This window comes from Chiloscyllium punctatum, chromosome 48 (assembly GCF_047496795.1).
Source record: "Chiloscyllium punctatum isolate Juve2018m chromosome 48, sChiPun1.3, whole genome shotgun sequence".
Lineage (NCBI taxonomy): Eukaryota > Metazoa > Chordata > Chondrichthyes > Orectolobiformes > Hemiscylliidae > Chiloscyllium > Chiloscyllium punctatum.
Window position 1 is genome coordinate 23766031 of NC_092786.1, and position 14424 is coordinate 23780454.

Here is a 14424-nt window from a genome sequence, read left to right on the forward strand (position 1 = left end):
AGGGCACAGTTTTTTTTTGAGAATTCTTCTTGAGATGTTTTCAAGAGGAATGCTTTGATTTTCATGAGCTCCGTATTCATTCTTATCTCATCCTATCAGATGGTGCAGTCATGAAACAACAATAATTCCTGTACGTGTTGATATACAGTATCTGGACTCATGTAGGAGTAGAATTAGAAGAATTCGGTATTAGGCAACAACTTTCAAAAGCTGATTGGGGGCAGATGTTCTCAGGTAAAGGGACGGCTGGAAAATGGAAGCCTTCAGAAATGAGATAACAAGAGTCCACAGACAGTATATTCCTGAAAGGGTGAAAGGAAAGGCTGGTAGGTGTAGGGAATGCTGGATGATTAAAGAAATTGAGGGTTTAGTTAAGAAAAAGAAGGAAACATATCATGTTAGATATAGACAGGATAGATTGAGTGAATACTTATAAGAGTATAAAGGCAGTAGGAGTATACTTAAGGGGGAAATATAGAGGACAAAAAGGGGACATGAGATAGCTTTGGCAAATAGGATTAAGGAGAATCCAAAGGGATTTTACAAATACATTAACAACAAAAGGGTAACAAGGGAGAGAATAGGGCCCCTCAAAGATCAGCATGACAGCCTTTGTGTGGAGCCACATGGGATGGAGGAAGATACTAAACAAGTATTTTGCATCAGTGCTTACTGTGGAAAAGGACATGGAAGATATAGAATGTAGGGAAATAGATGGTGACATCTTGAAAAATGTCCATATTACAGAAGTAGTAGTGCTGGATGTCTTGAAATGCATAAAAGTGGATAAATCCCCAGGATCTAATCAGGTGTACCGTAGAACTCTGTGAGAAACTAGGGAAGTGATCTTTTCTGAACCCTTTCAAGTTTCATGACACAGTCAATCAAGCTTGACAGACCATGTATCTCCTCCACAGGCTTGCAGCATTCCCCTCTTTGAAGACTTCTGCAATACCACCCTCACCCCTCCAATAGACTTTTCTTCACTGAAATCACTGCATTGCTCCTCCATTTCCTTGCAATCACATTCCTCACTCTCTCCCTTTAGCAACATTTTCACACTGACACACTACCAGCTCACCACATCCCACATCCTCATGACAACCTAATAGACTCAATTCCTGACGATGTCTCCCAGTCCTAGATTCCTTGATAAAAATGCATCCCAGCAAAAGGCTCACTATGAACCTATTTCAGTAAGCATGAGAGAGAACCGAACACATGATAGGAAGAGCCCCTCCTCACCAATATTGCCCATTCTACCAGCAAATTTTCTCTGACTGACTGGCCCCATGTTTGAATTTTCCCAGGCTTTTTGGGAATATTGAAAATAAATTCACCTACTGGCCCATTCTATTTTGAGTGCCTGTGTTTGTCCTCCATAACATAGTTGCAATAACTTGCAAGGACTCTCCAAACAGCATCTTCTAAACCCAACTAGCAAGCTCCTCTCCAAGTTACATGCCATCCTGACTGGTAACTACACCGCTGTCAAAATCCTTGAACTTTCTCTCTCACAGCAGTGTTGCTATAACTTCACCAGTGGTTCAAGACAGCAGCTCAATGTGCTCAAAAGGCTGGATGACAAAAGTGATGAAAAACAAAGCTTAATAAAATACTTGTGCAAAAAGCTGATTTTGTTAAAACTAAACCAATTATTCTCACCCACGTGCTTTCTACAGGTCACAAAAAGAATATACTACAGCAAGGAATGGCCTAGTAATATTATCATTGGACTGTTAACCAGAGACCCAGTAGATATTCTGGGGAACCTGGGTTCGAGTCCTATCATGGCAAATGGTGGAATTTGAATTCAATAAAAAAAATCTGGAATTAAAAGTTTAATGATGACCATGAATCTGCCCATGAATCCATTGCCGATTGTTGGAAAAACCCATCTGGTTCACTAATGTGCTTTAGGGAAGGAAACTGAAATCCTTACCTGATCTGGTCTGAATGTGATTCCAGACCCACAGAAACATGGTTGACTCCTAACTGCCCTCTAGGCAATTAGACATGGGCAATAAATGCTGCCTAGCCAGCAAGGCCATCATCCCGTAAATTTTAAAAAAAGTGATTACTCAAAGCACAGGGAAGCACGTTAATTCTGAAGCACAAAAATGCCCAAGACAAACATACAAGAAAAATAAAGCACTGTCTGCTCACAGGCTCCCTTTCAGGATGTTTGACTCTCTCGCACAAAGTACATGAGCTTGCACATTCAATGTAAAACGAACTATCCAAAATATTCAGTTTCATGGGTTTCTAAGGGGCACAGAATTCAATACCATTTCTGCGATAGCGTCAGAGATATTGTTAATAGACAAAAAGAGTTTCAACAGGATAGGACATGAATGATTTTTATCCTGTACCTTATTACTTTGAGATATTTTTAAAATCTTGATAGCCATTTGAGTCGGTCAAAACTACAATCCCTTTGACAGTCTCAATCTTCCTAAAATGATGGAACAGAACACCTGGCGACACTTAATGCATAGCAGTAAAATCATTAGAATGACTGTTAATCCCTGGGTGCAGGTCACTGAAGAGATTCAAAGGTGAAAAGATAATGGATTTCATATGTATGGAACTCAGTTTTCTTGTACAGAGTATTGAGAAATCTTTAGCTCTAAAATTGTGGTTGTTTTTCCTAAACACATGACAGCACAAACTTAGCAGAAGTAAATATGGAAATAAATCTTTCAAATCAATTATGGAATATCAGTAATACTTGGAGTGAAGCACATTCTGTAACTCAAAAACAAACTCACTACAAGAACAAAAGCATGACACTTGACAGGACAGCAGCATCCTTCCACAAAAACACAAAACAGTGTGAAATTAATTACAGTTAATGTATGAATGAATGGAAAAATGCTCATTAGGTAACCAGCAAACTTCCAGAACAAAGCTAAAACCTGGGTGAGGAATACATCATCCCTGTAAACCTCACATATTGAGTACTTCAAAATAAAATACTGCTTCTTAAATGACATGCACTTTGTCAATGGAGTCAAATGAGAATTCAACATATTCAGAAATTAAATACCATGATCGAAAATAGACATGTTGCCAAAGATTTTTGTCTTGCAATGAAAAAGGACAAGTGGAAGAATGCCAAATTTCCAACCATCAATTTTGAACAACTCATACAACAGGAGAAAAAGGGAGCTCATTAATGCTCAAGGGTAAATGCTCAAAAAGTTTAGCTTCAACTATGTAAGAGATATTTTCCTGTAACAGGATGTTGCCACCAGTCCAACCTTCCAACCATTCAAACGGACAATATATTGAAAGTGTAATGCCAGGTACGTATTGTAGCAATTAGTTGAGCGAATAAAGTGGCAATTTAGTTGTTCATAATTAGATATAAACAATACTCACCAAATGACAGTTGCAAAACTCAAGACAAAACACCTACTGTAAGATGCAATTGGGAAACACTTGTTGAACAATCCTGCCACTAATTTAAGATAATCAGTTGATCTTATTAATTGCATATTCATAATGTACTCAATCTCTGCAAAACAAAAAGCTTATGAATGACCTAGGAGTCTACTGTTCCCCATTGCTTTCTTCATGGGAAAAACTCAGAAAATTAGTCATTTGACAACCGATCAGCAACCCTTTCTCCTGTAATGAGATGCGAATTCAAAACATAAATAACGATGGATCTTTTGTTAGTTTGACTGTACCTTATTTATAAGTTGCCTCAATGACTTGTGGCTAAAATAAAATTGGTTCTAGTCACTGAATTTGCTTGGTTACCTTCCTATTCATTTTATCTCTCTTAAAATCTGCAAATAAAACATATTTTTGAACAGTGGTATTTCTTATTTTAGACTTGAAACATTTGGCTCTAATTTTTTAAATACACCTTCTTGCCCGAGAATTGCCAATTAGTGAAAACAGTTTCTCTATATCCATACAATTTGTTTGTTTTAATAATTTAAAAACTTTGATGAAGTCATCGCTTACATCTAAATTTCAACTGATACAGCCCTACTTTTTCTCCCATAATTTAACCCTAGCAATTCAGGTACCATTCTGGTCAACACTTCCTTAACAGTTTTGTCATACAGTGGTAGTGCCCCTGCCTCTGTGCCAGAATGTCCAAGATCAAGTCCCATCTGTAATGGAGGAGTGTCATAACATGTCCAAACAAATTTATTAAAATAATTTTTTACACTGTCTACTCTTCTTACAGTATGGCATCTAGACCAGCTCACCATCCCTCAGATGTGGTCTTGACTGGGTTCTGTATAATTAAAAATCACAACACCAGGTTATTTGGAAGTACTAACTTTCAGAGCACTGCTCCTTCATCAGGTAACTAGTGGGGCAGGATCACAAGACGCAGAATTTATAGCAAAAGTTCACAGTGTCATGCAATAGAAACAATATATTGAACAAACCTAGAATGCTGTTACCGTATATACTTGTGTAAAAGTTGAATTGTTTAGACCATTTTTAAAGGTTCAGTTTGTAGGGCCGACTATTACACAGGCACTAGTTTTGAGGGGCTGTAAACATGAAACATATGGCCAAAATTAAGGGGTTGACTTTTATACAAGATCAACTTTTACCTGATTATATACGGTAAGTCTTTCATCTTTTAGAACGGGTTGCATGTTTCAGTTCATTAATATGCAAACCCCAGAACTTCTTTTAAGTCACATTCTGAAGATAATTTAAGGTTTAATAAAAAAAATGACATCTCAGCTCAGACAATGTATTAAAGTGTGGGATTAATCCGAATGCCAATCTTGAGTCAGTGAGAAACTGCAATGACCTCCTCAGGAGACAGACATGGGATGCAACCGATAAGGTACCCTTCGTTGTCCAGTACTTCCTGGGAGCAGAGAAACTACACCATGTTCTCCACAGCCGGCAACACATTACCGATGACGGTGAGCACCTTCCCAAGACCTTCCCTAAGCCTCCACTTTTCGCCTTTTGAAAAAAACCACCAAATCTTAAATAGACTAATGCTCGCAGCAAACTGCCCGGCCATCAGAACAACATCGACCACAACACCGTACAAACTTGTCATGGCAACCGCTGCAAGGCATGTCAGAATGTCAATCCGGACACCACCACTACACATGGGGACAGCACCCACCATATACAAGTCAGGTACTCATGTGACTCGGCCAACTTTGTATATCTCATATGCTGTAGGCAAGAATGCCCTGAGGCATGATAGATTGGTGAGACCAAGCAGATGCTACAACAACGAATGAATGGATACCGCACAACAATCGCCAGACAGGGATTGTTCCCAGTGGGGGAACACTTCAGCGGTCAGGACATTTGGCCTCGGATTTTTGGGTGATCATCCTCCAAGGCGGACTTCAGGATATGCAACAGCACAGATTTGGCGAGCAGAGGCTGATAGCCAAATTTGGTACTCATGAGGATGGCCTCAACCGGGACCTTGGGTTCATGTCACACTACAGGTGACCCCACTGCAGCGCGCGCACACACACACAGACACACACAGACACCCATGGGGTGAATTAGCATTTACAGAATTGTATTTGCAAATGCATCCTACTTTTGCTCAAAAGGCACACAACCCACAGGCAGTCAATACGTATAACATTTTCCAAAGTCAGAATTTATAAATAGAACCAGTCTGACTCAAGATTGGGATACAGACAGACTCTAGCCTTATGCGTTTAATACAGTGGCTAAGCTGTGACTTTTTTCTACAAAACCTTAAGTTATCTCGAGAATGTGACTTAAAAGAAGTTCTGGGTTTTACATATGAATGAACTGAAACCTGCAGAGAGAAAGTGAAGACTGCAGATGCTGGAAATCAGAGTCAAAAAGTGTGGTGCTGGAAAAGCACAGCCGGTCAGGCAGTATCCAAAGAGTAAGAGAGTCGACGTTTTGAGCATAAGCTCTTCATGAGGAATGTTCCTGATGAAGAGCTTATGCTTGAAACTTCGATTCTCCTGCTTCTTGGATGCTGCCTGACCAGCTGTGTTTTTCCAGAACCACAAATGAAACCTGCAACCCATTCTAAAAGATGAAAGATTTAACAGGTTTGTTCAATATATTGTTTCAATTGCATGACACAGTGATCTTTTGCTACAACTCCTGTACCTTATGATCCAGCCCCACTAGTTACTTGATGAAGGAGCAGTGCTCTGAAAGCTAGTACTTCCAAATAAACCTGTTGGATATAACGTGGTGTTGTGAGATTTTTAATTTTGTCCACCCCAGTCTAACACTAGCACCTCCACAACATGGGGTTTTATATAGATGAAGCATAATTTTTAGCCCATTGTAATTCTAGTCCTATAGTTAGAAAAACCAGTGTATCATTAGTTTTATTCATTATTGTGATGACTTAATAGCATATATACTTGGATTCCCAGTTCCTTTTGGACCTCTACTGTTTTTAACCTTTTCACAATTTCAAAATGATTCTCTTCACCAATTTTAGATCTAAATAGATTAAATCATATTTGTCTACAGCTTTTCCCCTACACTTAATTTATCAATACCTCTTGTAATAATTTGGTACTATGTACATTGCTTGGAATGCCACCTACCTTTACATCATTGACAAATTTAGATGTGTGGCTTTTTATTGATCTTTGGGAAACACTGCATTCTAATAATAAAAGTACCTGCCCTATTATCCATATTCTCTGCCTCTGGCCACTAAACCAAATTTCTAACCAGATCAATAATTTGCTTTCAATTTCATGAGTTTCAACTTTAATGTTTCAGTTCCTTATGGAGGGCATTAACAAATGTAACCGAGGAATCCAAATGAATATTATTAATAGGCATTCCCTTATCCACTATCAACTAAATGTTCTATCATTCCTTGGTTTTCCCCTTTCACTTTCCCTTAGTAATGGAATGCCATACACAAACTTCCAATCTAAGGAAAGGGATCAGAGATAACAGAACTTATTTACTTTTGTTCAATAACAGGGCCCACCTTGTGGTTACCACTCTACTTCTCACAGTCTTGTTGTTGAACCTTGATGTCCCTTACAAAGTGTCCAACTAGTCACCAAACGTCCCTTTCCAAACAGGTTGCCTCAACGTTCCATCTACAAGATATAATCCTACTGCAGCTGTAACCACTGTGACTCCTCTCTCAGTTAACCTTAACTATCCATAATACTTTTACCTTATCCATAATACTAGTCCAATGACCCTGGCTCCTTTCCACAGACACTCTCATATCCCACTTGGTTATGGGCCCACTTACCAAACACCCCAGACACTTGCATCAAACCTGAACATACCCACATTGCCAGGCCCTTCCCATTGACTTGAACCACCCTTGGTTACCAGCCCTTCGAACCTCTTTACCAGCACCGCACCAATCGCTGAAGCCCCGCCCCCCAGTTACCCTGGCTCCTCCCTTAGTTACCCAGCACCACCCAAGTTATCATAGGCCCGCCCTCGTTACCATGGCCCCCCACGAGTTACCCAGGCTCGTCCCGCCCATAGTTACCAGGGCCCTCACTGGTCAACATGGGTTTGGTTCCCTTAACCTTCACCTCTAGTTACACTGGCTCCGCCTCTAGTTACATTAGCTCCACCTCTAGTTACCCTGGCTCCTCCCCTGGTTACTCCAGCACCAATCCCTCAGTTACCGCCGCTATGCCCGCTCCTGGGTTTAAATGGAGCTGAAGCCGGGGGTACGTTTAAAGGTCTTACCCCGAGCGCCGCTTCCCTCCGCGGGCAGGCACTGCTCCGATCACCCTCACCTGCCCGGGTCCAGGTGTCACAGGGTTACTCGGTGCTGTCAGAGCCACCGGTTCGGGAACCTCAGAGCTCATCTCGGCGGCCATGGCCAAAGCCAGCACAATAAGCAGCGTGCACTGCGCAGCCGCGGAGCTGCCGCCAGGACCCGGATCGGAGTGGGCGGGGCTGCGGGGTGGTAGTGGGGGGAGGGGGCGTCTGGACTGTTCTCGGGGGCAGGGGCGGCCGAGATTGTTCCCTGAGCGGGAGGGGGAAATTCTGGATTGTTCCTGGGATGGGGATGGGAGGGGGAAATCTGGAATGTTCCCTGGGGAGGAGGGTGTTTTCAGGAGTGTTCCCCAGGGGAAGGGGATCTGGATTGTTCTGGGGGGTAGGAGAGGGGTATCTGAATTGTCCCCATGGGGGGTGGGAGAGGGGTATCTGAATTGTCCCCATGGGGGGTGGGAGAGGGGTATCTGAATTGTCCCCATGGGGGGTGGGAGAGGGGTATCTGAATTGTCCCCATGGGGGGTGGGAGAGGGGTATCTGAATTGTCCCCATGGGGGGTGGGAGAGGGGTATCTGAATTGTCCCCATGGGGGGTGGGAGAGGGGTATCTGAATTGTCCCCATGGGGGGTGGGAGAGGGGTATCTGAATTGTCCCCATGGGGGGTGGGAGAGGGGTATCTGAATTGTCCCCATGGGGGGTGGGAGAGGGGTATCTGAATTGTCCCCATGGGGGCAGGGGTATCTGAATTGTCCCCATGGGGGTGGGTGAGGGGTGTCTGGATTGTCCCCATGGGGGCAGGGGTATCTGAATTGTCCCCATGGGGGTGGGTGAGGGGTGTCTGGATTGTCCCCATGGGGGCAGGGGTATCTAGGTTGTCCCCATAGGGGGAGGGGTATGTGAATTGTCCCCATGGGGGGGTGGTGTGGTGAAGGAGGGGGAGATCTGGATTGTCCTCCTAGGAGAGGTGAACTGGGATTGTCCCCCATGGGACGATGGATCAAGATTGTCCCCCCGGGAGAAGCGGAATCTGGATTGTTTTCCCGGGAGAGGGGGCTTCTGGATTGTTTCTCCAGGGAAGGAGGGTGATTTCTGAGGGGAGCAGATTTTCAGGAGTGACCCCAGTGGGGGAGGAGAATCTGGATTGTCCCCCAGGGAGAGGGGAATATGGATTATTTTCCCGGGGGAGGGGTATCTGGATTGTCCTGTCAGGGATGGAGATTGGGATTGTCTCCCAGGGGAAGATGGATCAGCATTGTCCCCTCTGGGGGAGGGGGAATCTGGTTCCAGTCGTTCCAGATTGTCCCCAGCAGAGGGTGAATGTTAGTATTCTGGGGTAGTATTCTGTATGATAACAAATTCTCTTTCAACATTTTTTTCTTCTTATTGATAAAAATATCATCCTTGGGAAAGAAATGATTGTTGGACTGATCAATAATACATCAGAATAAGTGATTCCAAAAGGATTTAGAAATAAGTTAGCTAGGTGCACGTATCCAGAATAGCAGATCACTACCACCGTATCAAAACAACACTGTCGTTGGTGGATTAGATTAGATTCCCTATAGTGTGGAAACAGGCCCTTTGGCCCAACAAGTCCACACTGACCCTCTGAAGAGTAACCCACCCAGACCCATTTCCCCTTTGACTAATGCACCTAACACTATGGGCAATCCAGAATAGCCAATTCACCTGGCCTGCACATCTTTGGACCATGGGAGGAAACCCACGTAGACACAGAGTGTGCAAACTCCACACAGTCGCCCAAGGCTGGAATTGAACCTGGGTCCCTAGCACTATGAGGCAGCAGTGCTAACCACTGAGTCACCATGATGCCCTATGGGTTAGCCATTAATTGCCCATAGTGTCCAGGGATGTGCTGACTATTGGAATTACCCACAAGACATGCAGAGGTGCAGGGAAAAGGTAGTGCAATGGATTTGGTGGGATCCTCAACAGGTTTGCGGGGGGGGGGGTGGGGTGGTGCGGTGTGGACTTGCTTCCTGGAACACACGGTAGGGATCTTATGATCACACAGCACATGGAGAAATATTCAATATCAATAATGTCTCTGGGGAAATGTCTAACTATTTGGGACTTAGAGTCACAGAGGTGTACTGCATGGAAACAGATCTTTTGGTTCAACTCGTCCATGTCAACCAGATATCTTAGACAAGTCTAGTGCCATTTGGCACATTTCCATCTAAACTCTTCACATTCATATACCCATCCAAATGCCCTTTAAATGTTGTCATTGTATCAGCCTCCACCACTTCCTCTGGCAGCTCATTTCATACACACATCATTCTCTATGAAAAAGTTGCCCTTCAGGTTCCTTTTCAATCTTACCCCTCTACCTTAAACACATGCCATCTAATATTGGACTCCTCCACCACTCTGGAGAAAACAGCCCCAGCCTATTCAGCTTCTTCCTGACAACCCCAACCCTGGTAACATCCTTGTAAATCTTTTCAGAACCCTTTCAAGCTTCACAGCATCCTTCATATAGCAGGGAGACCAGAATTGCACACATTATTCCAAAAGTGGCCTAACTAATGTCACTTACAGCCACATAGTGACCTTCCAACTCAATGCACTAACCAATAAAGGCAAGCATACTAAACACCTTCACTATCCTATCTAACTGTGACTCACTGTCAAGGAACTTTGCACTCCAAGGTCTCTTTGTTCAACACTCCCCATGACCTTATCGTTAACTATATAAGGAGGAGAAAATGAGGATTGCAGATGCTGGAGATCAGAGCTGAAAATGTGTTGCTGGAAAAGCGCAGCAGGTCAGGCAGCATCCAAGGAACAGGAGAATCGACGTTTCGGGCATTCCTGAAGAAGGGCTTATGCCCGAAACGTCGATTCTCCTGTTCCTTGGATGCTGCCTGACCTGCTGCGCTTTTCCAGCAACACATTTTCAGCGTTAACTATATAAGTCCTGCCCTGATTTGCCTTTTCCTGATTTGCCCTTCCAAAATGCAGCACCTCACACTTATCTAAATTAAATTCCATCTGCCACTTCCCAGCCCACTGGCCAATCTGAACAAGATCCCATTGTACTCTGAGTTAACCTTCTTTGCTTTCAACTACACCTGCAATTTTGGTGTCATCTGCAAACTTAATACTCCACCTCCTATGTTCACATCCAAATCATTTATATAAATGATGAAAAGCATTGTACCCAGCATTGATCCTTGTGGCATACCACTGGTCACAGGTCTCCAGTCTGAAAAGTAAAACTCCATCACCATCCTCTGCCTCCTACCTTTGAATCAGTCCTGTATCCAAATGGCTCATATTCCCTGTATTCCACCTTCTAATCAGTCTACCATGAGGAACCTTGTTGAATGCCTTCCTGAAGTCCATGCAGATCACATCCACCACTCTGCCTTCATCAGTGCTCTTTTTTACTTCTTCAAAAAAACTCAAATCATTTTAGTGAGACACAATTTCCCATCCACAAAGCCATGTTGACTGTCCCTAATCAGTCCTCGCCTTTCCAAAGACACGTAAATCCTATCACTCAGGATTCCCTCCAACAAGTTACATACCATTGGACCCCATTTACCACAGCCTGAGAAAAAGAACAGGATATGACATCACCACAGGAAATGGCATCACCAACCCAAGGAAACCTAAACACATAAATAGAAAGCAGGTCACTAACACCAGTGCTTCACCGGATGCTCACTGATGATGTTACCTAGTATGGTGACGAAACATCTGAAAACAAACCTTCCAGCTCAGCGAGCAAGCTTACATCCACTTATCCATGACTGATGTTAGGCTCACTGGTCTATAGTTCCCTGGATTTTCCTCACCATCTTTGTTAAATAATGGCACCATGTTAGCCAACCTCCAGCACGTCACCTGCGGCTATCAGTGATACAAGTATCTCAGCAAGAGGGCCAGCAATCATTTCCCTAGCTTCCCGCAAAATTCTATGGTACACCTGGTCAGGTCCCAGGGATTTATCCACCTTTACGCTTTTTAAGATATTCAGCACCTCCTGCTCTGCAATGTGGACATTTTTCAAAATGTTGCTATTTATTTCCCTACATTCTTAATTTTCCATATCATTCTCCACAGTAAATATTGTTGCAAAATATTCATGGTTCCACACATAGGTTACCTTGGTGATCTTTAAGGGACTGTTTTCTCTCCCGAGTTACCCTTTTGTCCTTAAATATATTTGTAGATTCCCTTTGGATTTTCCTTAACCCCAAAACTATCTTGTATCCCCTTTTTACCCTCCTGATTTCCCTCTTCAGTCCACTCCTACTGCCTTTATACTCTTCTAAGGATTCACTTAATCTCTGCTGTCCATACTTGACATATGCTTACTTTTTCTTGATAAAAACCTCAATTTCTCTAGTCATCCAGCATTGCCTATACCTACCAGCCTTGCCCTTCACCCAAACAGGGACATACTGCCTTTGGACTCTGGTTATTTCATTTTTGAAGGCTTCCCAATTTTCAACCGTCCATTTACCTGCGAATATCCGCTCACAGTCAACTTATGAAAGTTCTTGCCCAATATCATCAACATTGGCTTTCCTTCAATTTAGAGCTTCAACTTTTAGGTCCAGCCTATCATTTTCCATCACCATTTTAAAACTAATAGAATTATGGTCATTGGCCCCAAACTTCAGTCACCTGCCCTGCCTTATTTCCCAAGACTAGGTTAGGTTTTGCACCTTTCCTAATAGGTACATCCACTCGCTAAATCAGAAAATTTTCTCGTACGCATTTCACAAATTCCTCTTCATCCAAGCCCTTAACACTATGGCAGCTCCAGTCCATGTCTAGAAAGTTAAAATCCCCTACCAAAACCGCCCTATTATTGTTACAGATAACTGAGTTCCTCTTACAAATTTGTTTCTCAATTTCCCACTGACTATTGCGGGGTCTATAGTACAATTCCAATAAGGTGATCCACTCAAATAACTTCCGTGGATGTATTCCCAGGAATATCTTCCTTAAGTACAACTTCTGGCAACCGCAAGATACAACAGGGTGGCAACAAGTGTGTCTGTAAGTAAAAGTTTTCAGTTATGACAATGCTGAATTCAATTCAGAAAAAAAAGTCAACCTGAATTAGAGCAGCTGAGTGACTTGTATGAAGAACAGCTTCCTGATGATGTGACATTACAACTAGGAAATGATACTGCTCAGCTTGAATACCAAAACGTGGAGCTCCAGTACCTTTATTTTTCAGTTTTACTGGTTGTGAAGTGCTTTTTGCCAGAAGTCAAAGCTTTGAGAAGCACTGATATTAGAAGTTTTCTAAAATATTTGTGGAGAGGAAATGGTGAACTACATTTATGGACAGAATATTAGATGATAAAAGCAAATTACTGCGATGCTGGAATCTGAAACCAAAAGAGAAAATGCTGGAAAATCTCAGCAGGTCTGGCAGCATCTGTACGGAGGGTCAGTTAGACTCAAAACGTCAGCTCTTTTCTCTCCTTACAGATGCTGCCAGACCTGCTGAGATTTTCCAGAATGTTAGATGAGTTTAGTCACCAAGAGATCAGTGAAGATCATAGTGAAATCCTAAAAGACATTTTTGAGAGGTTCAGTGCATACCTCCAGGAAAAAAATCAACTCAGCAGGTCCATCAAGACAAATTTCACAGCCTGAGTCAGGAACCAAGTGAGCCCATTGGTAATTTCTCAACAAAACTAAACAATGTAGCCAGCAAGTGTAAATTCCTGGAAATGGATAAGTAGTTGGTAAAATAGCTCATTTTGTTGCTCTGTACAGCCTAGCGTACAAACATGTCTCATTGGAAAAGACAATCAATACCACAAGCTACTAGTCCACATGAAGCCACAAATAGAACTGAGATGCTGACTCCCAAAAAGTTAATTTTAAATTTAGCCGAGAGAAAGGTAGCAAGGTCAATGTAGTGAAACAGCAAAGGAATTCACACCATTCAGAGAGAAAGATCTGTGAACAACCATATTTGTTCATAGACATAAAGAAATGTCTTACAAACAGAACAAACCACAGATCTTCTAGAAAGCCCAATCACTTGAAAAGTATGGAAAGAACAAATTTTAAAAATGATCACGTTACCACAAGCAGAATAAGAAACCAAAATATCCATGTTTTTGGTTGATGGTGAGTTTGTAGACAAAATAAGCATTGGAAGAATGCAACTGCACAAAATGTGTGGATGTGATACATCCCAAAGAAAAGAAATTTAGACAGACATTTGAATCAGAAAGAAAATGAAAACTAAATCTGAAGATTGATGTGAGAGCACAGATACACAATAACATGATCCTGCTCAGTCTATAACAGAAGATCATTACTGAAATTTTGAAGGAAAATAGATACTAAAATAAGATGCTCTAAACCACAGAATGACATTCTGCATACAGAGGAAATGAGATACAACAATCAGGAACAATCCAAAACAGAGGGATACACAGACAGTGTGAACATTGCTGAAAGAGATAATCTTGCTATCCTGTAGATGAACAATTGTAAAGAGTTGCAGCCATGAGAGTCAACAATAAAATGAAGGATATGTCATTGAGGGTTGAAGGTAGAACTCTTTATTCATTCACAAGGGTGTCACTGACTAGGTAGCATTTATTGCCCATCCCTATTTTGCCATGTGTCTGGAGTCACAAGTAAGCCAGACCAGTTAAGGATGGCAGTTTTCTTCCCTAAAGGGCATTA

General features: G+C 42.3%; 1 protein-coding gene across 8 annotated transcripts in view; it reads right to left on the reverse strand.

Moving 5' to 3' along the window:
* arnt2 (aryl-hydrocarbon receptor nuclear translocator 2) overlaps nucleotides 1–7862 on the reverse strand; it is a 454524-nt gene extending 446662 nt beyond the window's left edge. For 3 of the 8 annotated variants that reach the window (XM_072564844.1, XM_072564842.1, XM_072564843.1), the window contains exon 1: nucleotides 7693–7860. In XM_072564844.1, coding sequence (XP_072420945.1) covers nucleotides 7693–7826 — 134 coding nt within the window. In that variant the 5' untranslated portion in view covers nucleotides 7827–7860. Of the gene's footprint in view, nucleotides 1–7692 lie in introns of all 8 variants that reach the window. The other 5 variants (XM_072564841.1, XM_072564840.1, XM_072564847.1 and 2 more) reach the window with 3 other exon arrangements.
* Nucleotides 7863–14424: the final 6562 nt, after the last annotated feature.